General features: G+C 41.1%; 1 protein-coding gene across 3 annotated transcripts; it reads left to right on the top strand.

Moving 5' to 3' along the window:
* Positions 1-3,297: 3,297 nt before the first annotated feature.
* Positions 3,298-26,728, top strand: LOC143338561 (ras-associating and dilute domain-containing protein-like). Of its 3 annotated transcripts, none has more exons than XM_076759012.1 (18): positions 3,298-3,628; positions 4,767-4,969; positions 5,571-5,745; positions 7,396-7,628; positions 8,615-9,075; positions 11,503-11,799; positions 11,942-12,355; positions 12,799-12,836; positions 12,923-13,149; positions 13,529-13,641; positions 18,579-18,834; positions 19,309-19,481; positions 21,122-21,266; positions 21,417-21,601; positions 23,102-23,540; positions 23,626-23,834; positions 24,972-25,111; positions 25,216-26,728. In XM_076759012.1, the coding sequence occupies exons 1-18, from the start codon at positions 3,501-3,503 to the stop codon at positions 25,307-25,309; spliced, it is 3,930 nt and encodes a 1,309-aa protein (XP_076615127.1). In that variant the 5' UTR covers positions 3,298-3,500; the 3' UTR covers positions 25,310-26,728. The 3 variants fall into 3 exon arrangements, with proteins under 3 accessions (XP_076615127.1, XP_076615128.1, XP_076615129.1); XM_076759013.1 differs by lacking the exon at positions 3,298-3,628 and adding an exon at positions 4,229-4,282; XM_076759014.1 differs by lacking the exon at positions 3,298-3,628 and adding an exon at positions 4,234-4,282 and having other exon boundaries at positions 4,772-4,969.

Below are 26,728 nucleotides of genomic sequence, written 5' to 3' on the forward strand. Positions count from 1 at the left end.
CCCAAATGTATGTACATTATGTGTTTTTAAATCAAGTCTGCAGTTTGATATTAGCTAAAACATATTATAGAGGCAGCAAGTATGACTCCTGAGAGCTACCGAGTCCTTCTGTTTTGGTTTAGGCTGTGTTTATGTGCCCTTGGAGCTGTAGAGTTATATCCGTCTGTGATAAAGAATTCTGAGATACTGAGAGAAGGTTCTCAGCAATTTTTGAGCTGTGCTGGTGGTGGATTATGTGAGTAATCAGTTTTGACAAACACATCAGATAAAGGGATAACCACCAAAGTCACGCACTGAACTGCAGGCAAGTCAGTTCAGGTCAAATCATAGAAGACAGACCCTGCGTTTGGTTTGCAATGCAAAATAGCTTGTGTTTCGTTGAGAGGGAACTCTGGGTTCAGGAAAGAAATTTTTAGAGTCCTTAAACGAAGGCAGCACTGACTGCTAACTACACTATACTGGAATTCCTGCTCTATGGGCTGTAAAGGCACTCAGCAGTAAGGCTTTGTTAAGTCTCCTCCTTGTCCAACAGGGGATCTGATTACTAGACGTTAAGCCCTTCTGTTCTCTTCCTATGTTCCAAGAAGAGCTGACCTTGGCTCACAGGCAGATGCTTCTGTGTCCATGATTAGTTAGATATCCTGTGTGATGCAGTGCAGGTAACTGAAGCCACCCAGCAGAGGACCTGCAGAGTGTGAACTTGCCATGACACGTGAGGGAAGCCCTGTGTTGTATTTACACTGCAGGAGCTGTCACAAGTCCTCAGGTATCAGCAGTGTCACATTATGCAAGTAGGGCCTATACAGAGCAGCTCTGTCCGAGGACCTTTAAGCCCATTTATCTCTCCATGCAGGCCAGGAGGGATTTCCCTCTGGCTCACTGGCTGGTGTCTGATTTATATAGGAGAAGCAAATCTGCATTCAAATATATTGTGTTACAAAAGGATGTATTAAAACTTAAAGTTATAAGTCACTGAAGATGCTTTCATAGGAAGCACTGCCTTTGTAAATGGGACAAAATTAATAAAAAGCTGAATTTACTCTCTCTCTCTCTCTCTATCTCTCTCTCTCTCTATATATATATATATATATATATATAAAATACACACACACACACACACACACATATGTGTGTGTGTGTGTGTGTGTGTGTGTGTGTGTGTATATATAAAACTCAATGTTGTGTGGTGTGTGCATGCTCAGCATCACACCAGGTGTCTCCAGGGTTAAGCACACCATCTAGTGGTCAAGTTGGAATAACTGTGACACACAAGGATTATGTTCATTAATGGCATTAATAATCAAATAAGTTTTAGTAGTGGGGTGGGAGTATCAGTAGCAGTCGCGGAAGTTAGAATAATATTTGTTTTAGTATTAGCATCAGATTTAGTGTTAACATTGCCACTATTGTCCATGGTAGTTTTAATAGTTGAATATTAGCGATAGAATTACTATAAGTACATTCTGCATCAATGTTAGCATTGGTGAGACTGATAGCAGCACATGTATCATAATATAGTCAGGATTAGGATCAATAAGGTTGGTATTGCCTACTTAGTTATAATAAGCACTTTAATCCTTTGCTTAAGCAAATTAAATTAACAATACCACAATTATTCATTCATTCATTCATTCATTCATCTTCTATACCCGCGTATCCCTTTCAGGGTTGCGGGGGGCTGGAGCCTATCCCAGCTGGCAACGGGCACCCTGAACCGGTCGCCAGCCGATTGCAGGGCAAAATACCACAATTACTCCACTAAAAATCAAATGTATTGCATAAAAACGTTGACTTCAAGGGACATTTCACCAATTTTATAGATAAAGTTCAATTTACTTCACAAGTATTACTCGGCCTGTGAAAGCAATTGTGTCATGTCCTCTGTGTCTTTGAATGGAATCTGGTCAAGTCAAGATAACCCCTGATAATGTCATCAGAGTCCATCATCATCATCACCTCTGTTAAGGCCTGGAGACTACAATATTATAGGAAGACTGTCTTACAAACTGGGGCTGTGGAGTTTAAAGAACATGATCATTTACCAGGAAGGGGATGCTTAATAAAAGTTTATCTTGTTTTATGTTTATCTTGTTTTTCCCATGTATCATGGGAAATACTGGATCCAGCTTTTTTGGATATACGAGCAGTCAAGGTCAGGGCATCTGGGCCTTGGCTGCATCAATCTCAACCATTTGTTTTCATTTAATTTTTTCTAATGTGGGTCCCTAATCTTCATGAAAGTGGAATATTGATTCACTGAAAATCCCCTTGAAACATGTCCTAGTTTTAATATTATCGATCTATATAGCTACTTTGAATAATCTGCACTTTCAGATTCTTAAGCAAGCCTCTAAAACCTGTCAAGTCCTGAAAAAGCAATTCTTATTGAGGTGGTCCAGGTTTTACTGTGTAGTACCATTATTTCTATTGAGAGTTTTTCATATATTTTGCACATAATACTCTTAATTAGTCTATCTAACATGGAATGTAGCCACGAGATAAATGGGACAAAAAAACTCAGTTGAGTACACGTACATCGTCACACACCTCTGGAATTCAGGATTTCTGGCAGGAGCAGGTGCATTGTCTTTGTTATTGATGGTACTGATGTTAGTAAGATTATAGAAGAGCTGTAATGTTGCAGCTTTGTGATTATCAGGGGCAATAAAAACGCCTACAGTGAGGTCAGCCATATGTGATCATATAATCGCCTAATGTAATACAGTACGGATCTTGTTTTAGGTTACACAAATGCTGTAATCTCAGCTGTGACCTGTGCGCAGCCAGAAGATGGAGTCCTGAACGCACCAATGTTTGCCTCTGGTTCATTCGGTTCATGGTGCACGGGAGGACCGTTTCAGTTGAGTTGACTAAGGCTCCACAGACCCCACAATTTCTATTTAAGAGTCCTCCTCAATGAGAGCACTGCCGATATATTAGATAACTGACTTTAAAATAAAACACCTCTGAAACATATCTGAAACACGCTTTTATTTTGAAAGTTTTCGCATAGGTGGGCGGAAGAGTGCGCTTACTTGGCATCTCCGAGCATTTGCGCTGTCGACGCACATCTGGAGAGCGGGTTCATCCTGAATTTGAAACAAACTGACTCATCCAGCAGCGCACACAGTTGATTAAATTATAGAAGCAGTGTTCAGGTTTGTCCACGTTCTGACCTGTTAGCAATTGTATTCCACTCATCTAATGTGTCAGCGTCCCAGAACCACTGCGGAGAAACGCTGGAACTCGAACCGTCGTCGCTGGACTGAACAACCCGACTGCAGCAGTTCCAACAGCTGGATAAGGACTGGAAACATCTGCAGCGCTTGCTCGGTAGTGCGTAACATGAAGCAGCAGCGGAATGGCTTTGTGCTGCTTGTCCTCGTGAATGAAGTAAACCAGTCTGTGCGCATCACAGGCTGATGGGACCCTTTGGCTGGATTTAACAGTGTCTGCAACAGTTAGCTCGTGCAGGAGTACGAAGTACCAATCAGGCAGGAATGAATCAGATGAAACTTTCCTCTGAGGAGTTGCGCTCTCTCCCACCAAGACCACCGAATTTACCCGCAGCTTCACCAAAGAGACGGTTTGTCAGGTTGGGAAGGAAGACAAGTGATGGCTCTCAGCAGTGAGTATAAAAGCTGGGCAACAAACAGACTTGACACTTTCTGCAAATGAGTTCGAGGAGAGATATGGGTGACTTTGTCTCTTTTTTGTCACTTTCTTGATTTTCATTCATAGAGTGTGTTCTCTTCTTAAGTTCTTGAAAATTCATTGAGAAACACCAATCAGTCTGCCAGTTCTCTATTTTGAAGGTACCTCACACAGTTAAGAGTGTTATTTGACCGACAGCTGATGGAAGAAACAGCAAAGCTCAAACTCTAAATTCATAAAGCTACAGTTAAAGTGATTTTTTTTTTTTTAAATACATGCACATTTTTTCAGCAACCACACTTAACTAAAAAAATCACATGAAGTACTTGAGTTCTTGTGAGCCACTAAATACAGTTGTGTGATCTATAAAATCTTCTTATGTGCCATCAGATTTCTGATGCACTGTCGTCCCACCACAGACTTCAACCAGTTACACTAATATTATTCATCAAAAACCTCTTTTATCCAAGTGGTGGTGTAACTGCAGTCAACCTTTGAACCATAGTGATAAGAAGCTTACAGGCTTGCTCAAAGGCAAAACAACACCTCATTATTTCATTAATGTACTGAAGGAGCTGAGGGAGGCATGGTGACGGAGACTGGACGGCACTGTGCTGGGGACAGACGTGTATGTATATGCTGTAACACATGGTGATAGAACTTTGTGATGTAGGTCTTAGGGAACAATTCTTATTTAAATGCATGTATTTTGAATGTTTTGTGCAAATTTTCTGTTACATGTGATACTTTTTACCCTTCTACTGGATAATTTCTTTTTTCTTGTTTGTGCCTTCACTTTATGCTTTGCTGATGTATCAACTATAGTTCTTAATTCTGTTCTTCCGTCTTCTGTTTTTCCCTCTTGTAATAATTCAGCTCTCTTTTCACTTAGTATATGTCCTTCCCCCATCTCTCGCTTAATGTGATGGTGGTGAGAAACTCTGTTGGGCCCTATTGCAAACCCTTCTTCCTTCCCTCCACAAGGCTCACAGTCAGAGGTGAAGGTGCAGATCAGCTGTTAGGGATTCAGAGTCTTACTCAAGGACACTTCTTCAGGACAGGACTAGATTGAGGACTCTCCTCAGGACCCATCCTTCTCCTTTGTTCATCAGATCAGCTTCATCCTCTGGAAGTTCATCTGCTGGCAGGTCAGCTGAGAGCGTGGCCATCAGACAGCCCAGCAAGAGCTGCATGCGTCGCCATACCAACCGCCTGTCAGGTGTCTTCCTCCGCGGCCCCGCTTCCAACTCAGGCTCCATGGCACTGACAGCCGGCATCAGGTCCTCACTGTCTGTCCAAGCCAGGAAGGGAAGCAGTACGTCACAGTGGCTTTCCATTCTCTCTGCATGTCTGTCTTGGGATTCTGTTGTCAGTGGAAGATATTGATACAAGGTTGCTGTTGCTACGTGTAGCATTTTATCATTGATAAGTCATTGCTGCATTCATTTTGAGATATTTCTTTAAAGGAGCCACCAGTTTTACACATAAAGGTCAGCTGACTATTGGGAGCAGTCTGAAAATATTTGAAAAGTTGTAAAAGTCATCATTTCATCGTCTCTTGTGACGATGGACACTGGACAATGAAAAACTGACAATACAAATATCAATAAATATATTTAAACAACTGGATTTTTAAATGTGGTTTTGAATAACCTTAATCCATAAGATAAATGGAGGAACCAGCTCAGCTGACATTGGTCAGAACACATGTAACAAATGTAATTATTTCTTGTTAGCACAGGCCATCGGTTTATTAGACACAACATAGTGCACTGCAAAGATTGATGCATTCTGCAGATGTTAAATAAGTGCTTTTGTTTCCTATTGGGTTTATGGTAACTGTCTATCCGCCATCAATGCTAATGAACCACAACTGAGACCCAGCTTTAAAACTTCTTTCCTTTGTTGTCATGCAGTGATATCTGCAGATGTTTTAAGAGCGGATGACCCAGCTGAGCTGTCCAATCAGATAACTGCTCCAGGAATCCTGAAGATCTTTGGAAATGAAATCTGCGAGGGCGCTCACTATAAGAGTGTCCTGGCCACCACACACTCAAGTGCAAAAGAACTAGTCAAAGAGGCCCTTGAACGGTAAGGCCATGTGTTATCTGTGCATGTGTGTGTCTGCCTGCCATATGTGACTGCTTTGTATGTGTGTCTACACAGGATGAGTTACATTAAGTTCATCCACATGCTTCCTCTGCTGTAAGATACCTTTGCGCCACATCATGTGTATATAAAAGCAGTCACAACAATCCTAGATACACAAAACTTTGGCAGTTGATGAAAGGAGAGCATGTTCATGTTTTTGTCATTAAATTCAAAATTTCAAATGAACAAAGTCGTCTTGACCCGTTGTTCTGTTTATTCTAATTGCAACAGTGCACACTGTGTGTGAATGTGCCAAATAGTTCATTTAGAAGTACTGAAAAGGTCTAGAGGAAACCACAGACCAGTGTGAAAGACAGCCAGTGTTGGCCAGGGCTCTGAGGCGGCCTCTGTGGAGAGTGAATGTCGGTCAGTCTTTGCTTTTGTTTCAGCCAAAAACATAATGGAATGATTAATACAAGGGGTATTCAGCTTGTAGAGGAAATCATTTCTCTTTTCCCTCCGTGAAAATTCACCCTGTAGGAGTGACATTTAGCTGTATTATCTCTAGTAATGGGTTTGTAAATACATTAAGCACATGGCAACTTTATGACTTTTGATAAGCTCAGTTTTGTACTGCATGCAGGTTTACTGGAGCTGCTTTGATAAGTTTGGAGAAACAGCTAAGAACAACCCAGTATGAGTCAGCACATCTAAATGTTTGCATATTGAAGTGTCTTTCATTAAAGCTGCTCTAATCAGCACTTTCAGATTGATAATAGATCAAATGATTATGCATAATATGAAAGGATTCACATGCAGTGACAAATCCCACAGATGATCAGCTGACTCAGCATTTCCCCTCAGCTCTATGGAGCATTTTAACATATTTGAGCTCATTCTTTTGGTTTTACAGCCAACAACTTCACTCTTTTGTTAACTCTCATCGCTCTCACTTCTAGCTGCAGAGGGCAGCTCTTTTTTGTTTGCAGAAAAGCTCTGAGAAATTTACTGTACACTACCTGCCTAGCACCTGACAGCAGACAGAAAAATGCTCACAACTAGCTGGAGAATATCACTGCTATAAAGAGCCAGACATCCTCTGAGGAGTTGGTTAAGACCAAACTAGAGTTGGAAGTAGACTATGAAGTAGCAGTAAAACCCCTGAGCAAGGTTGCTTTTTCCAGTTTGTAAGAGGACCAACGTGTCCATTTTTTCCTTGCAAAATTACAGTCTTCCTTTGCAGCCCCTTCATGTTGAATTGTTATGTAATTATAGCTGCTTTCAAATTATTCAAAATGCTGGCGTATGTTTTTGTTCAGGGGAAAATGAGACAATGTTGGTGAAAATTGGTTTCTTCTATGTTTCTTTCAAGTGATTCAGTCCAACACTGTGCATGGGATGCTTTATGAAGTACATTGCTGTTTACCAGAATGTGTTTTCTGATACAATTAGGAGTTGCCGAAGTTTGAAATGTTAAAATCCTAAACATAGGGGCTTTAAGTAGAGTAGAAACTGTCATCAAATGTGATTTACAATACAAGAATCCAGAAGGTTCCAAAAGTACACTAACACTTTTGGAGGGCTGAATTCATTTTGTCCTCTTAGTTTTATCATTGTGGTGATTATATTTAACCTGAATATGCCTTCTAGGTATGGCCTGGGCAAGGAGAAGGCAGAGTCCTACGTTCTCTGTGACACCATCGGCTCCACTGGCAATCATCAGTGGAGGACAGAGGGGTTCAGAGTCGTGGGTGACAACGAGAAGCCCCTCCTCCTGCAGTCACTGTGGAAACCCAGAGAAGGCCTGGCAAGGCGGTTTGAAATCCAAAAGAGAAGTTTGATAGAGGAGAAGACATCCAAAGACAAAGACACCATTACTGCCGGTACAGTGTAGCCTCAGTGTGCTTTAGGGACTGATCATTTCACAGCACACCACATCCTAACTCGGGGTGTCTGCATGTCATGGAGTAAAAGGTTTTTTTTTTTTGTTTTTTTTTTACCATTAAATAAAGCATTGTCAGTATTAAATCCAGTTTTAAGAGTTCTCACAGTAAAAATGTGGTTTGTTGGCACACTCTTTTTCCAGTGAAAACCAGCCAAGCCACACAGACCAAACTATATTTTAATAGGTCTACAATTTTTTTCTTTCTTTTCAATTTCTGGTACAACTTTGCACTTAGTATTTTTCATTCTTGAAAGAATCTTTGAATTTAATGAACATTGGAGACACCCTTTGATTTAATGAAACTTCTTCCAGTGTCACGCCCTTTCTTTAATACTTAACTGTTTTAACATAATGCTATAAAATCTTTACGCAGCAAAATATTGTATCCGTTGATATTTACAAAGCATGATGCAGCAGAAAAATAGACAGAACTTTCCATAAATGCTGGACACAAACGCTTTATGGCACTGTAAATGTGCAGGGTGGACCGCTTTCTGTCATTTCTTCAGTCATTTGTTCTGGTTGACACAGCTGTGGTCATGGGGTAAGAGTGCGTCCTGTTTTGTGTTTGTGACGCAGCTTGTGATAGTCTAGTCTATCAGTGTCAGCTTGTGGATGCCTGCTGTGTGGGTGAACTGTTTTTCATTTCCATGAGCTCTGCCTTTCTTTCCACTGAGGTCTGCTTCCTGTATGAGGCTTCTCTGTGTTGACTCTGGCATAAACACACCATGTACAAATGGCCGAACATACACAGGCTCACAGACACACAGCACACACACATCTCACCTTGCTTGGATGGGTGTTGCCCTATCACTACATTCCATTACCCCGTACCTAAATGTATTTATATAGCAGCTCAGTTTGCACACGTTTTAACAGCAATGTTCAGTCTCATAACAGTGTTATTTGTTTATACCCTGTTAGGTATCAATGCCCAGGCTCGAAAGCTGCAGAAGAGCCGCTCCAGAGTGACCTCCACCCTCATAGAGAGGACCATGGGGCGAAGCCACAAACTGTGGAGGAGCAAAAGCGAGATGGACCTCTTAGATTCTGATACACAGACAACACAGGACACAGATTATGATAAATGTCACATGGATCGAAGAGAGAGCCTGAATCAAACTTCAGTGGAGAGTTATGAGCCCCCCAAAACAAGCCCAGAACAGAATCCCATTCACAGCCTTGAAGTTCCCTCTGAGGGGGCTAGTGGGTCGCGGGCCAAAACAGAGACCCTCTGTCCATCGAGGCCGAGAGGCGAGCGGGAAGGAGAGGAGTCAGAGAGGGAGGAGACGGAGAGCAGCGATGACAACACCACACAGTACTCCATTCACCCTCCTCACGACTGTCCATACCTGCTGCTGCTGCAAGGCTGCAGCCTCACACAGGTATCTTATTCAGACACACACCCAATAGGACTGATAGAGGATGGTTACGTCATCTGTGAAAGTTTCTGAGTTCTGAGTTGAGCAAAATTAAGAATAGTATTTAAAGAAATAATTGAAATGGGAGCAGAACAGGGAGAGACACCAGCAGTGCCTTCCACACAGCTCTATGGGCTGTTCGCTAACAAGCCCCTGAAAGGCAATTGTCCAGTTATAGTTTAGCAACCACAGCAAGATTCTTAGGCCTGTCAAGCCTGATTGCTCGCCTGTGTTGAAGTCTTATTCATGGGCCTGTAGTAAGAGATATTTGGCCTTTCCAAAACCAAATGCATAAGGGCGAAAGTGCAGGTATTGGGTTAAACAGTGTATTTACCTGCTCTAACGTAAGCTGCAAATGTTAGCATGTCCTGCTATCTGCCTTACAAACTGCAGAGTTAATGGAGTGTTACTTCCAAGGCTAAAGAGTACATCATGAACTAATTCCACATTAGTTTGTATGGATAGAGGTTACGTTTTTAAAAAAGCCCCATTCATGACAAGCAAGAGCAGCATATTCACAGTGTAGTATGTCCTCACTGTCTGGAGGGATGGACACTACAGGCCAATGTTAGCAGCTCTGTCCTGCTCTTTTCACATTTGGGAAGTTCACACTCCAACCCCACCAACATTTCCTGACATAGTATTATGTTTGCCGAACACATTGGATAGTCCTCATCCTAAAAGCCTTGAAGGTAAGCTGAGCACTATACAGGGACGTTAGAAGTTGAATATGTTGTCTTACATTTTTCCTCTGCATACTCATACTGACTAGCTATACACTGCAATACAGTGGTGTTCTTTATATCCATGTCTCCTGCATTGATCCTCAGCCTCTCACTCAACGTATTCATACACACGCAAACCAATTTTACAGAACAAAATGTTCACATGTCCATTGTCTTACATTAAAATCAATCAGTGGAGAAACTGCTGTGTTATGTCCTTTACTCACTGGAAAAAACTCCAGAGCTGCAGCTCTAACAGCATGTTTTCTCAGTGTAAAGAGAGAGGCAGAGGGGAGAATCATCATGTGGAAAGTCAGCAAACTCTATGTAGAAAAACTGTGTGTCAAAACACTGATCAGGAAACAGAAAAAGAAGCACTGCTTCCTGGCTGATTATACACGGTTTCAATGGTGGCACACACAGGCTAATCCTCACACATTGCTGTGATTTTGACTCTGCGTCACAGTTGTTTTCCCTAAAGACCCTTTTTTAAGAGAATAATCGTCTGTTACAAGAAATGCTATTATGAATCAGGTTTAGGAAGTTTATGTGAGAATTAATTCAGCTGATTAAATCTTTTGCGTTGGAAAAGACAGGCATCACAAGGAGAATGTCAGACTTAATAATCCCTGCACACTGTGCTCGCCACTCACTGTGATTAATAAAATGTTGTTTGCCTAATCAGGCTCGGATCAAGACTATAATTCTAATACCTTCACATGATCAGACTGCTTTCACTGAGACTGTTATGTAGCTGTTGTTGGAAGTAATAAAAGTCTATTTACCAAATTAAATCTCTAATTTCCTACTCTGTCACAGACTGATGTCAGAAAATAGCAATTCACCCTCAGTTCAAGTTTTATATATTTGCTGTTCCCATTGAGCAGAGCTGTCCATGTCTTTCAAGACCAAAATACACATCAGCAACTCACTGATTCATTTGCAGTGGTGGCAGAAGTACTTGAGTCCTTTAGTTTAGTATCCATACAACAATATTCCATTACATGTGAAAGTCCTGCATTTCAACATTTACTTAAACACATGTAATTGTTATCATCAAAATACATGTAAGTACCAAAGTGAAAGCACTCATTATGATGTTTGCCCTTTTTACAACCTTTATTTCTACATACTGTGTGTTGTATTATTACATTAATGAATATGAACGTGTGAGCAGCTGGTTGAGGTAAAATTATTTTTTTTTAATCAAATCTATAACTATGCATCATATTTTCTAGACCAATTATATGTTTTGAGTTTAAAGTCATGACATGCAAATAAAATAGCTATACCTAAACAAATGTAATGGAGTAAAAAAACATAAAACAAAACATAAGATTTCACAAGCTCTTTCTATGTTTTGTATGCACAAATCTTAATTTGTCAAGTAGTAACTAGAGACTAAAGCTGTCAGATAAAAGCAGTGGTGGACAAAAGTACAGCATTTCCCTCTGTGATGTAGTGGAGGTGGTGAACATAGTGGAGCATTTAACAGCTAAAATGCCATCTAAAAGGAGAGGGAATATTGGATTCAAGTGGCCAGAATCTGATGATCAACAGATTTTACAGTGTTGGACACAATGAGTTTGAGATTAAATCAAAAGAATGGAGAATATACACTCATTTGTTGCATGATATATGGTAACTTGTCATTTTCCACACTCAGGATTTTGTCATTTACCTGCTTGCTGGATCAAACATTGTATTCGGCCGCCAAATTGATCACGAAGACGGTTCAAAGCCTGACATCCTTCTCTTTGCTGCTGACATCTTTCCGAGACACTGCTGTTTCCATCGGCACAGCGTGGGAAGCCCCACCATGCTCTGCCCTTGTCAGGATGCTGTGGTGACGAGGAACGGCAAAGTGCTGAGAACAGAAGTGCAGCTTGACCCTGGTGATGTCATCGGGTTGGGACAGCGCTACCTGTTTCTTTTCAAGGATCCCTTAGCTGTGGTACCTAAGGTAAGAGTGAGATACAGGAGAGACAGAGACAAAGTATTAACCATGTTTTTTATATCCGGTAAGATCCTTGAATGAAAACATGTAAACATACTGTATATATAAATCATGTTTCATGGCACTTGTTTCTTTCTTGGGAATGAAGGGTGTGAACACTGCTGCTCCTCAACCCAGCATAACTGCTATCCCCTGGATTCTGGGTCATACCTCTTCTGACTCTACAACAAGCCATACTGGAGAAATGATCCTCTGCAACACCTGTATCACAGCCTGCACTGACCTGCAGGGCTCAAACAGCAAGCTGTCCCAACACACAGGCCTTCCCTTTTTAATATCACCCAACAGCCACAGCCTGATTCTGAAATATGAGAGTGAGGATGAGGATTGCATTGTCAAGAAGATCATTGCTATGGGAGATAGCCGCGCCAAAGACAGACCACCATTGACAGCTGCATTTTTGCTGTGCCTGAGTGTTCAGTATTCATCCACATGTCATCATACCTCAGACCTGCGCAAGCTGTTGTTGCTTATTGCAGGTGGCGTTCAGAGTGCCATATGGGTGAGTTGTGGGAAGAAACATAGGAAATCTGCCTTTTTAACATGTCACTTTCACAGCAGAGCTAATCTCTATAAACTGATATCTGCACTTGAATGCAGAATCTGTAGACAAAGATTTGGTATCAGAAGTGTTCTGCCTTCCGTTTGTAGTCCAAAAAGTATTGACCAATTCAGTTTGGATGGGCTTTGGTTACAGGCAGGTAAACAGTCTGTGGAGTACAAAAGTGGTGGAATGCACTGGCTAAAATGCAATGTCAGAACCCACCGAACTTTTTGTTACCTTTTAATTACCTTTTTTTTTTTTTTTAACATTTAAGTGCTGTCATATATAGATATCAGTGATCAACTACTGTAGATTTCTACTCTAAATCTAAAGAATGTTAGTGTAATATTATCACTACATCTCAATTTTCTCATTTCAAAGCCTTTTTTGTTGTCATGCAGGAGCACACTAAGGACCTAGCTGCAGTTCAACCTGAAGTGTAAGCACACTTTACTATTTTTCAGCAGCAGCCGATTATGTTACAGTTCAAAGACTACACTGCAGATCTTTTCTCATGTATTGCAGTGTCAGTGGTCAAGGCTCAAACCCAGAGGACCTCCAGGCTCTAAGCCTGCATGCGGTGATCTCAGGACTATGCCCCCTGGTGGTGTGGATGTCCAACAGTCTGGAGCTGCTTCAGTTTATACAGTTTCAGCTGCCTCTTATTTTGGAGTGGAGAACAAGAAAAGAAAGGGGACAGGATGATGAAGAAGAAAGGGACAGTGAGGAGAACATGGAGGTGGAAAACCTGGGTTAGTCAACTGCTGATCCTCAAATCAGACACAATGATCATGTGACCATGTGAAAAATTAGAGCTGCATGAAGTCAGATTTTGAGGTGATAGGTTTCCTGTCTTGTAAGCAAGATGTAACAGGTTGAAAGTTAACAGCTTAATGCAAAAATGTTTCCTACTCAGTGGAACATTTTGTCCTCATCTTCAGCTCCTTGAACTGCTATTAAAGGACAGTTTCTTGGTTTAAAAAAAAAAAAAAAAAAAAAAAAGACAGGCACCAAAGGTTATTGTTCTATCTCCCTGACGAAAAGTTTGCGAAGTGAAACTAAAACATTCAGAATGTCACTGGAACATAACTACACCCATATCATTTCTAGATTTGTGATTGTGATTTTCAGCCCTGTTGGAGCTACATCTGTCCTGTGTCCGTTCAGCAAGCGAGGAGACAATGGCTGTCCTGGAGGAGGTCATCATGCTCGCCTTTCAGCAGTGTGTGTACTACATCACCAAGGTGAGAAGAGGACCAAGCACATTTAAAGCTAAATAGACCTACCACACTGTACAAAGCTTGTCAAGCTATGCTTCTGTGGGAAAAGTAGATAAGTAATGACTTGAATAGTGTTGTCCTCTGGTGTCTTGCATGGGAAACTAAACATTTACCTATTCCAACAAGACACTTTTCATGGCCAAAGGCGAAGAGTCAAGACAGGCTTGTGTTGCAGCTCCATCTGTTCCTCTCACAGGTGATTATGATGTGTAATTTAAGAAAGAAAAATAATCAGTGATGGCTGAGAATAAAGAACCCAGTTAGCCACTCTGACAGCTTTCTAGTAGACCAACCAGCCACACACTGCTGGACCACACTGGGGGCATTATGACATTTTATTAATCCCACACCGGGGAAATTCAGTCGTTACAGCCAGCAAGTATTACAAGGAGCAAGCACGTTGGCATAATAAGGTCAAGATAAACAAAAAGTGTACGGGAAAAAGAACAGAAAAACAACTGTGTGTGTACATTTGTACAGATTCTAAAAATACTGAATGCCATGAAAAATACTATTGCCAATGTTCACTAACCACTAATGTCATATGTTGTATTGCACTTGAGAAATACTAGGTCTATGTGCACGCACAATATATACAGTTTATAAAAATACTGTTGCCAATATTGATAATAAATACTGTTATTGCACAGTTGAGAGAAATTTACAACTTAGAAATTGCACTTGGATAACGTGAGCATATTGATAACAGTAGTGCAAAAAAGTGGATTTATGATGTAGAATTGAGAAAGACAGCATCAACACAGTGTTACTTTACATGATGCTGGAGTTAAACAGTCTGACAGCTGTTGGGTTGGTCCAGGAGCATTTGCTTCATTTTCATATGGCCTGTAGCAATGGATATCTGATCCATTGTTTACATGTAATGTGAGAGAAGTCCTGAAACCAACTGAAAGATCACTGTACAGTTCCCCTCAGCTCTACAGAGTGTTTTAACATTTTTCAGCTATTGTCTTGGTTTTATGTCCCACAGTGTTACTTATTTGATTGCTCTCTCTTTTCCAGATGCAACAAGCAGCTGATTTTAGTCAAAAACCTCTAAACATTGATTGTGCATAGTTTGTATCAAACTGTATTCTCACAAAATGTTACTTGGAAAAAGAGAAAGTGGTATTTCATCACAGCCACAGTATTCAGATGTGTGCAGTTTCACTGAAGCGCCACACCCAATACATGGAATTGTGCCGGGAAAGTTTCAGATGAATTTCCAGTTGAGCTGTGTGGGTGTGGGTAAAATACTATCCAATATGTACTAATTGTGGAAATTGGTCTCTTTATGTTCATACAGTGACATCTGACTTACTCCTTTTTTAAACTTTTCCTCCTCCTCCTCCGGTATCTGAACTAGAAATCATACCTGATAGCTGAGCTGCATGTCCAGTTGGATTCTCCTCAGCTTCAATGACCTGGATGCTCTAAACCAGCAAGGCCCAAAGCCAAGGAAAGGAAGCCATGTCAAGTATTGAGCCACATCACAGATAGCATTAGCACAGTGCTGGTCCAACAGGCACTTAGCAGCAGCCAAGCCAGGGTCTCACATGTCCTGCCAGTTGGAAGATGGATTTGGTGCCTGATGTACCTGGTTTCAGGCATCTTCTATGACATTTTCCCTACAGAAAAGAAGTCAGTGAGATGACATTGTATCTTTAAAGAGGAAACTATAGGAATTCCTCAATAGTTTTAGCCAGCACATTTTTTTGTTCAGTGCGGGAGGATGTGGTTATCACAGTACCTGCCTCACACAGCATTTTTTCTTTCAGCAAGTCCGCCTGATGAACCAAATGGCTTCCAGATGTGCTTTGTCAATATGTACAGGAATAATTTGTGTTCTAAAGTCAACTCCACTAAATGTCACAATGAGTGTAGTAATTTAGACCCAGCAGCAAAATGAAGGATAGTGGATCAATGTACAAACTGTTTATTGAACACTGTATTAAAGTCAATAGTGCAATCCAGGAGAGCTGAGCTGGGTGGACAGTGGAAAGTGGCAGACAGTTACAGATTAGTGTGTTTAGGCTGAGAGAGTTGGCTGGTTTATGGCAGGAGATCCATGTGGTGAATGGCTCAGGGTTTTCTAGGACGAGGAGACAAAGCACAGGTATGAGATCAGGAGAAACAATCATCAGCCGAAAATCACCAGTAAGCAAAAACGAGAACTAGGTTAGAGCCGAGACAAAGACCAAAGTGAGTAACAGACAATCTGACTGAAGTGAAGAGCTTGGTTTTATATACAGCAGGAGATGATTTACATGTGCAAATTTTGCAACTAGAGCACCTGGAGGTAACCCACGCAAACACAGGGAAAGCATGCAAACTCCACACAGAAGGTCTGTGCTGTGAGGCGACAGTGCTAACCACTGAGCCACCATGCTGCCCACTGCCATTTATGAATTTTGTTGATGACACGATGTTCTGAAAATCATAAAGTTGTTCAAATTGGGTTTCATTGTTTTTGGATTTTTGTGGTATAATTTGAATATGTATACACAGAAATTCTGGTTCTGGCTTATATAAATGAGTTGTGCCTGTGGTCTGGGCATAGCTGTATGCAGGACAAAGCAGTAACAGCACTAAGCAGTCACAGTAGCAGCTTTGAGAGACTGTACTCAGGCACAGTGGTGCTTTGAGCTAAATTCTAACATTCTTACAGTAACATGCTGAATATTAAGTATAATGTTTACCACATTCATCACCTTATACTAGAAATGAAGTGTTTATGGCTGCTCTGAACTGCCACACACCATCACAGACAAAGGAGAAAACATGATATTGTTTGAATATGGAGAGAACAATTCTCATTCATAGGGTTGCACTTAGTTGTTCACATGTTCACATAGTCACAGAAATAGTTGTGTCAAGAATGAAAGAAGTTCAAGCCCATGCTCCTTCACCACTGCAGAGATGGCCAATCACAGCGTGAAGTGGGTGTAAATGTCGGATTGTTTTGATTGTTTTGGAAAGTAGTTGAAAAGGTTGAAGGGAATGACATTAGTTTTGCAGGTATTCAGTCATAAAACAAGGCACTGGACAAATGAAAATTAATGTGTACCTGCAATGTACCAAATGTAATGACAATCATCCAGTAAGTTGAGTTATTTCAGTCTTGAGCAAAGTGGTGGACCATCTTACTGAAACATCGATAGTGGCATTGCCACCTCGAAAGCCTCAGCTATAGACTGTATTACTGTATGTGGTAGTTTTCCTGTTGTTTAGTCATTTCAGTGTGGATTGAGATCTCTACAAAACACCAGTTGGGACACGCAATCGTTTCAGCATTTTCACTTTTAACTGGCCTAGTGTGGACCTAGTCTCAGTTTTTCTTGGTCTTGCCACTTAATGCAGGTGTGTCGTGTCATCCATCATGACTGTCACTTCACAGCAGCACTTCACAGCAACCAGTAACGTTAGCCTTAGCATTGGAAATAAGCTAACTCTGCCCAGCCACTACATCACCATATTAGCTTTATGGTTATTTGTTGTGTTAGCCTCATATGCTGTTGTTGGCAGCGGCGGTATGGGCAGTTTCTCCTTTGCGGGTGGCTGCTGCTCCTCCATAGCTCTCACTAGCCTCCTGACCCTGAAGCTCAAAGAGCTGTTTGAACAGCAGCCGGCAGCATGCGCGGAGTGAGCGCGTGTGAGTAGTGATTGACAGATGTCAGGCACTCCCTCAGACGCTCTTCTGGCTCTGATTGGTTGTTTTGTGTCGGGCGCGGTGGATTCTTGCAAACCACAGTAGGAGAAGTAGGTGGGACCTTTTTCACTGATTACATGTACTGCTATCTGGGCACAGGGACAGTTTTAGCAAAGATGACAAAAAATTACTCTTATACAAGTTACCTACTGCAGCTTTAACCCACTATGTTCAGAGTAAAATCCAAACATTTTCTTAAATCTCTTTATTTTGGGGTACTTCATGCTCGTCCATCTGATGTAAGGGAAATTGTTGCAGGATGGAAAACAAAAGACGACACTGGTGAGTTAAGTACAGACGCACTTTAAAGGGCTTGTGGCCAGACTGTGTGTTTACTTGTCCATCAAGTGCAATGAATGCACAAAATAAGCAGACAACACAGAATACACAATTTTTAACTCTCGTATAATGCATGCCATGGATACATGTGGTAATGCCAGAATGAATGGATCCTCTCTGGCTTGGCCCTGCAGAGCGACATTTTCCACCCAGAAACACAGCAGAATTATTTGGCTTAATGTTCACTCATTTCCTTTGTCTCGTGTGTGATGGGAGCCGTGGCTGTTATGTTCTACTGTTCATGTTCAGACTTCCCTGGCTGTAGGCCCTTACAGTAAATGTAAAATGATCTGCTCAGGGTGGATTCTTTCAGAACTCCTCAGTCAGCAGGCCTGTTGCAGTGCCATGCCAAGCCCACATGAGCCATATTCAGCTTTTTAGGAATGTGGATCTATGGCTGGCGCTAAGCTTGGTGGGTGTAAGAGTGAGACTGGGGGGGAACGGGGATGTCTGTGTACAATTAGCCTGAACAAAGCCATCGTTGTCAGTGCTCGCTCTGAAGAGCAGCAGGGACCAGGGCTGAAATGGAGGAAATGTTAAGAACCATGTCTCTCTTCTTTCTGCTGATTTCTCCTTCTGATCTTATATCATGTATCATTATAACATATATGTTGTAGTGTGAGAAACAGAGACAGACATGCAGAGGCAATATGGGTGGTCTGAAATCTGGGTTAGAGGGTTACATGGTTTAGTTTATCCCAACGATCAGAACATCCACCACATAACGTTAACTTTTCCAACCTCAAATTGACCCACAGGAATTGTCAACAATCTGCAGTTGCACATGGATGAGTGAATTGCTCTCATGCTGAGCTGCACAGTTCTCTTTATTCAACCAATTATTTCTTATCAGGTCCTCTACCCCATCCTGTCGGACCTTCTGGACTGCAACCCATTTAGGGAGAGTACTGACCTGCAGCTGACTGTTCGTGTCCTGGGTAGTGGTGGACTACAGGTCCCTCGTGAGATACAGCATCTTTTGGAGGTTCTGACCAACACATGGAGACTACTGTCAGACTGTCAGCTCCACCCAGAGATTTCCTCACAGCTCATTGGCTACCTGTTCTACTTCATCAACGCATCACTCTTCAACTCACTCATGGAGAGAGGTACCAATGCATCTGTGACTACATCGAGTATGTTTGGGAGTTGTTACACAAAGCACATGATAGATAGATAGATAGATAGATAGATAGATAGATAGTGTTTCACTCTGAGATTGCCCTGCTCCCTAGTGGCTTTCAAGACACATAGCAGTGGTTGAGGAACCTGTTCATCCATATTGCAATACTATGCAGCTGTGTGGACCCAAACAGACTGCACACAGAAAAAAAACAAAGACTGCATTATTTTGGATTTTTCTTGCTTTCAGTCCATCACATGGAAAGAAAAACCATGAAACACCAACAATCTTGACTTCCCTAACCTGTCTGTGGCACTCAGCCCCAAGCATATTTTATCATTCTGATGACATAAACCTTTTTTAAAAAATGAAAAAAAGAAAAACAGTTAAAGCTGAGAAACCTAATTAAATGAAGAATTAAGGGATGTTAAAAAATGACTTTTTCTTGGTGGATACACAGGCTCTGAGCCAGGTTTCTACCAGTGGTACAGAGGCGTACGGATGCGGGCCAATCTTGACTTGCTCCTGGACTGGGCTCATGCAGCTGGACTGGGAGAACTGGCCTTGGAACACACGCACACCCTCTCATCAGCTATCAATCTGCTAGCTACACCTAGAAAGAATTTATTGCAGGTAAAACACACACACACACACACACACACACACACACACACACACACACTACACATTCAGCAGAGCTGGATTTATCCAGCTGTAAATAATCACCAGAGAAATAACAGGCTGAGGATTTATGGATATGGTTTCTGCAGAGTGGACAAAAAAATGCTATTGTGTGTGTGTGTGTGTGTGTGTGTGTGTGTGTGTGTGAATTGTATAGTTTTATATTCTTATTGTATACAGGTTTTATAAAATATGTATATCAACTACTGTCCACTTAAAATAGTTAACTTGATTGCAAATCATTAAATATCCATTTTTAAATCGGCTGTAAAATGAAATGTAAATATTGAAAAAGAACAGCAAAAACAATAGTTTTGTTCTTTTACATGTATAACAAGAATCCAAACATAAGTGTAAATTTAGTGTCACTTCTGCATGGGAAATGGGTAAGAAAACTTGGAAAAATTGAAGAACAAAATTCAGATCTGAATCGAGCCTACATCAAAGCATTCATGTACTGAACAGTTCAGAAAATCTAAAAAGAAAAAAATATCAAGTATATTCAAATTTAACAACAATAATAAACTTAATTTGTAGCTTGTAATGGAGTCTGCAATGAGGCACAGTTGTGTATCAGCTCCATAACTATGGAAACATACATTGTGTTCTCTAAGGCTATGAAGTTAGCAGTACTAGCATTTCACCACTGAGTATTCAGTTGTGATTAAATTGCACAATTAAGCATTTAGTTGCTGTGAGATCCAAATCCAGGTATGACCATCAAATACAGATACAAATGTTCAAAAGGTCACAATCATAGACTGCATATAAAACTCTTACATTAATACAGTCTATGGTCACAATCTAAGAAATTGCCATTAATAATATATTTTATTGCAAAAATAGCAGCAAATGATTGTTTGTTTTAAAAAATGTGGGAGTAGAGAATCTATTGATTTAAAAAACAATTGTAAAAAATAACACAAGGATGTAAAGGTTCACGCTGGACCCGGGCGTGTCCCATGTCATGGTATATGCTGCCTTCAGCCCTGCAGAAAGAAAAAACAGAATGCTTAGCAGTGGGACAGTCACAAAGTAAACAAACCTGAAAATACTCCTTTTTATCTATCTGAGTGTGGCTACTCCTCAACAATGGCATTATAATTTACTGTCAGATGGAATAGCATTTCTCTCACATAATAAAGTCTTACATACAGTATTCATTCATGCATTTTGTACATTTCTTTTCAGTAAGAAATTATTCTCTGTTTTTGTCTTTTTTAATTAAAAATGTATTGTAAAATTGTATTGTATAACTGATAGTTAATAAGCTGAACAGTTAATCTTTGTGTGTTACGTTGTGGGGACATAAATCTGTTTATACAGTCACATTGTGGGGACTTGCCTTAGTTCTGGGGACAAAATGCAGGTCCCCATAATGTAAATCATTAAATTTTAGGGTAAACACTTGGGTTAAGGTTAGGGTAAGATTAGGTTTAGGTTAAGGTTAGGGTAATGGTTCTGGTTATGCAAGTAGTGGTTATGGTTAGGGTAAGTCTTCAGAAAATTAATGTAAGTCTATGCAATGTCCCCAAAAGTGATGAAAACGTGTGTGTGTGTGTGTGTGTGTGTGTGTGTGTGTGTGTGTGTAGACATCTTGGGAATCTTTGCGGTCTGACTACCCTGCCTTGAGTCCAGCCCAACTGAACCACCTACTGAGTCTTTACAGCCCAGCGTCTCCATGCAGACACAGTTGGACTCCATCTCTTCATGAGCAGGCTGCAGCACACAAAACTGGTGAGAGTTCTACTGACTGATTAACCGTTATTCCTTCCTTAATTCGCAACACCAATTATGATTAGGGTCATTTGCAAGATTGTACAGATTATACAAATTTGCCTTTTAAATTATTGTAATTTTAATGCTGTATGGCCCCTCTGTCTACAGCTGATATCCTGGAGAGTTTTGACACTCACCATCCTCTGGTGCTGCCAGATGGGGGTTACCATTTCCAACTGGGAAGGGACATAACAGATTCGGCCCTGGAGGTAGAGCTGGACAAGCTGAAAGAGTTCATTTCCACACTTTCAGACTCAGAGTCCAAAAGGGTCACAATTACTGAGGAGCAAGAGGTACAAAATGCCATTCATGCCTTTTGATTTATACCATGTTGGTATCTGTAATGACAGGGATTTCCTATGACTAATGGTACCCTCTATCACTAAAGATGTCACAATATTTCATGTTGACATGTTCCTAGTCAGTTGAAGAAATGCTGTTGAGTGTTCCTAGCTGTGCTTCTTCTTAGTTACATGTCAAGCAGACATTACATGCTGTCAGAAGTGGCACAGGTAACCATAACGGATTGACATGTGTAAATCTCATCTTCCTTAGGAGTTTAAATTTGCCAATCTGGGCGAATGGTCAGTGGAAGCAAAGATTTTTGCACTTCAGGCTAGCCACCATGCTAAACAGACAGGATGGGAAAGTCCTGATCTGCTCCCTCGTGCATGACATGGCCAGTGAAGCTGAAGGATATTCAGCTACTTTGAGCTTGAAGAGAAGGAACATAAGAAAGACTACAATGCTGTTTTGAAGAAATTTAACTTCTACTTAATTCCAGGACGGAACCTAATACACAAAAGTGTGTGCTTTTTTCAATGGCTCAAGCTACACGGTAAAACAGCAGAGGCATACATAAGGACTCTTTATGAGATAACACAGAACTATGACTTGACAACAAGAGGGATAAACACATTAGTGACAGAGGAGGAGGAGTTGTCTCAGAAGTTCCAGCTCACTCCGGACTTAACGTTAGCACAAGCTATCCAGCCAGTAAGCCAGTCCACAAAGGTTTCTAAAAAAATAGCCTGTAGTCCTACCCACCAGAGTGGCTAATGTAAATGTTGGAAGAAGCCAAAAGGAACAACACAAGAAAGGAAACCCAGCATAAGAGGCAACAAGCTAATCTCAAAATGTCCAGAACTGTGGTAGGTTTGACACCCAGCACTATGAAACTATACTGTAAAAGAAACAATAAAAAGGAAATTCCCTTCTTTTAGGAAACATATGTAATAGGTGCAACAAGAGACAACAAGGAGATTGGATTGGACTGTGCCATTCCAAAATATTGGATGAAATTACAAGAGAGTATGGGACAGTTCGAGTTTCTGAGGGAAGTCAGAGAGGCAGTAAGCATGTTTAAATTAATTGTTATTGTTGATATTGGAAATGCACCATAACCTTTAAGATGGATTCAAGTGCAGTTGTGACTGCCATAAGTGAAAAGATATTCCTGACTCTCCCTAAAGTCTATAGACTCCTGAGTCCTGAGTCAAAGGATTCTGGTACTGAAACAAACAATGATCAACACAGACACTTTTACCAGAGCAGATGTGACACACACTCGGACAATTACTGTCAATCGCTTAGGTCAAGTGTGTAAACCAGCACCTTGGCTGGACTTCTGAGGACATTCTTCCAGATCAGAAAGGACAAAGACAGGAAAGGGAAGAAGGGGAAGAGAAACTTTGATGAGTAATATTGGTGATGCTCCCCTTTAAAGTATTTCAATTTTCAGTTGTGTTTTTGATTGATTCATCCTAATTGTCCTAATGCTATTTGTCATCAAGGGTGTTACCGTTCCCTTGGAGGCTGAACTGAGGAAGAGCAATATCCTTCCAAAAGCCAGTCTGGAAACCTTGGATTCAACCCCTGTAGAGATGGTCTTATCTCAAGCCACTGTCCATGACTGCCTGTCCACTTCTACTAACTCTGGTGTCTCACCTCCATCACCACCTTCACCTTCCTCCAACCAGTACATGGATGAATTCAACTCGTGTGGTGCCCTTCTTTTGTCCCAGAAGCTCAGAAATCTACAGCTGCAGACCAGAGAGACTGAGACCAGTGTGATGAGGAGGTCAGCTCTGGACCCGTCCTGTCTCCTCACCCCACCCAACACCCCTCATACCATAGATCCTGTTGATTTGTTGAAGGCATACCAGGATAATTTGGTGAAGGGTGACAGTGAGACACTTGCCTGGTCCTCTGGTGGAGATGCACATGACGAAGGTGCAGTATAGAAATACAGTACCACTCATGATGTTCTTTGTCTGCAGTAGAAGAAAACTGAACATGTCCTTTATGTTATCCTTAGGTGGATTAGTGTTTGAATGTCTGGCAGCACTGAAAGTAGACATGAAATCCGATTGCCCCAGTATGAAAAGATTTGTTGAACTGAAAGAAGAGGAGGAGTTGGAGGAGAAAGAGGCAGATGACCATTATGATGACAATAATGATGAGCTTTTTAGCTTGGAGCTGGAGCGAGGTGAAAGAGGACTTGGTCTTGCTCTGGTTGATACAAGGGTAAGTAAAAGAGATGCAGACCTCATAAAACATAGTAAAAGTTGCAACAGACTTGAAACTTCCAAGCAGAGAGGGCAAAAAAATATTGCTTTTCAGCCCAGTTTTAAGTTATTCTTTAAACTTCTGTATGTTTCTGTATGTTGTTGTTGTTCAGTGAGAAGAAGTCATGATGTCACATTTGGGCAAGCTTCTGTAACTCAATGTAGTCTCTCATTAAGCATGTTCCTGGGGTTTGCTTTCCATATTTTAGCCATCCACTACACACCTTTTAGAAGTTGAAACAAGTTTAAAACTTCTGTGGTATAAAAAAACTACCGTTCCCATGAAACACTTTCATCTGTAATTTCTGCTGTCTTAACACTTTTAAAGCGTTCAGTGCTCTCTGTTCTGCTATTATTACAGACCACAACACCTCAACTCGCTCATGGACTTGCCTCTTTTGTCAAGTCATGTTATTTAGCCAAGGACAGTTTATGGCTTATAGGAAATGGTGTTCATTAAAGGCACCAAAAAACCCAGAAATATTGAATAACAATATATTGTGTATTCTTTTAAGAAGATTACATATAAGGTGAACACTACCACATACTACATACCACATACAAATGCCCCACATTCCATGAACAAACAGTGTGATTTGCAGACACAAAACACCATTAACAAACTAATGCATTTTGTTTTGCAAATAGAAAACATGCCAATTAAACAAATACACATTTCTAATACATCATGCTTCAGGAACAAATACAGCATGTTTTACAAGGACAAAAAAAAATCCTGCAAAGATGAAAAAAAAAACATGATGCAACTTTTTGCACAGTCTTTCTGCCATGATTGTCCATGGGACTTTCTCACAAATGTCTAGAGTAATTTACTCTCCCCAACAGCACGTGTGCTATGAGTCAGTTTAAAATGTTAAATGTGTTATTGGCAGTAACTGGGGATGGTAAGAGTTCACAGGAACACAAAAAATGATTTCTTGTGTATTCTCTGGACAAAATTATGTGAATTCTTCTTTCACTCCACCAATCTGTCTTTGATGAATACTAGGATTATTTTAGGTTTGATTGAGTTTTGCTTCTGGCTACAAAATGTTGTGTGTCACTGAGTCCGTGACATTTTGACCTCATCCTCCAGGACACTTCTTTGAGGGTGAAAGGCGTCTTCATCCGTGCAGTGGTCCCAGACTCTCCTGCAGCCCGGTGTGAGAAGCTGGCGCCAGGAGACAGGATCCTAGCTGTTAATGGAGTCAGTCTGCTTGGACTGGACTATCAGAGGTAAGAGTAATTTAAGTCCAAATCTGAGCAATCTCATGTTTAAAAAAATCATTATTTTTATTATTATTTTTTTTATATCTCTTCCACCTCTTTGTCTCTGTTAGTGGGAAGGAGCTGATCCAATCATCAGGTGATAGACTGAGGTTACTGGTGGCCAGATCTGACTGGATGGCTAAGGCTATACAGAGTGAATGCTGACAGCATCTCTCACTGCTTTTTTAACTGGAGATGACTTATGGAGGATTATAACAATATTCATTCATTCATTCATTCATTCATCTTCTATACCCGCGTATCCCTTTCGGGGTTGTGAGGGGCTGGAGCCTATCCCAGCTAGCAATGGGCGAGAGGCGGGGTACACCCTGAACCGGTCGCCAGCCGAACGCAGGGCAATATAGACGGACATACAACCATTCACACTCACACTCACACCTATGGACAATTTAGAGTCACCGATTAACCTAATGAGCATGTTTTTGGTCTGTGGGAGGAAGCCGGAGTGCCCGGAGAGAACCCACGCATGCACGTGAAGAACATGCAAACTTCACACAGAAAGGCCCTGCCCGACCCGGGGATCGAACCAGCGACCTCCTTGCTGTGAGGCACGTGCACTACCTGTGCCACGATTATAACAACATGTTGAACAATTTCAAAACATGGACCTTAATATGTAGATACGGGGGTTAAGAAGACAAAAATGCACTATAACATGATGTCTTGGCTGAACTGAGATACAGGTTTAGGTAATTTTGCAGCTTTTAATTTACATTGTAATAGCTTGATAGTAATTATTGATGTCTGTATTCGATGCTGTGTTCCAGTGAATACAACATTTTGATTTCAAACTTAGAGTTTTCCATAAACATTCTAAATATATTTGATGTGGTGTGGTCAGGGTTGGGTTCACACATCACTGCTGTCACTTGTTTTCTGCACACCACTTTCAAAGTCTTTGTCCAGCTCTCATGTTAAGGAGTATTCAAACTCTACAGCCAGTGGCAGAAGAATACTTGTCCAGCGACAACTGCTTTCCAGTCCCATAGCCTTCCATACAGTCACCCTAAACACCACCACGCGGAGGACCACAAGAGTGAGACACCATTTACACAGGACAATGTGGAACATTTTCAGGAAACCTCAGCATGTGAGGGCCTCAGCCAAGGTGTTGCTATTACCTGCATGTCAACAGGCTTGCAGAGACTAGTGCATTCGAGTGCTTGCTTAATAAAGGTCAGCTTCTACTTTTACAAATGAAGCCTCTCCAGTGTTGTACATGAATACGTTACAAGGTTCATTGAACATGCTTGTGTTTTTTGGTAAAACTGGAACTGGAACTGGAGGTATCTGTTTACAACTAAATCAATTCAATTCAGTTCAATTCAGTTTTATTGATATAGTACCAAATCACGACAGAAGTTGTCTCAGGACACTTTCCACATAGAGCTGATACAGATGATACACTTTATCTACAGAGACTCAACAATTCCCTCATAAGCAAGCACTTGGTGACAGTGGCGAGGACAACTTCCATTTAACAGGCAGAAACCTCAGGCAGAACCAGGCTCTGGGTGGGCGGCCATCTGCCTTGACCACTTGGGTTAGAGAGAGACAGAGACA

Source organism: Chaetodon auriga, chromosome 20 (genome assembly GCF_051107435.1).
Source record: "Chaetodon auriga isolate fChaAug3 chromosome 20, fChaAug3.hap1, whole genome shotgun sequence".
Lineage (NCBI taxonomy): Eukaryota > Metazoa > Chordata > Actinopteri > Chaetodontiformes > Chaetodontidae > Chaetodon > Chaetodon auriga.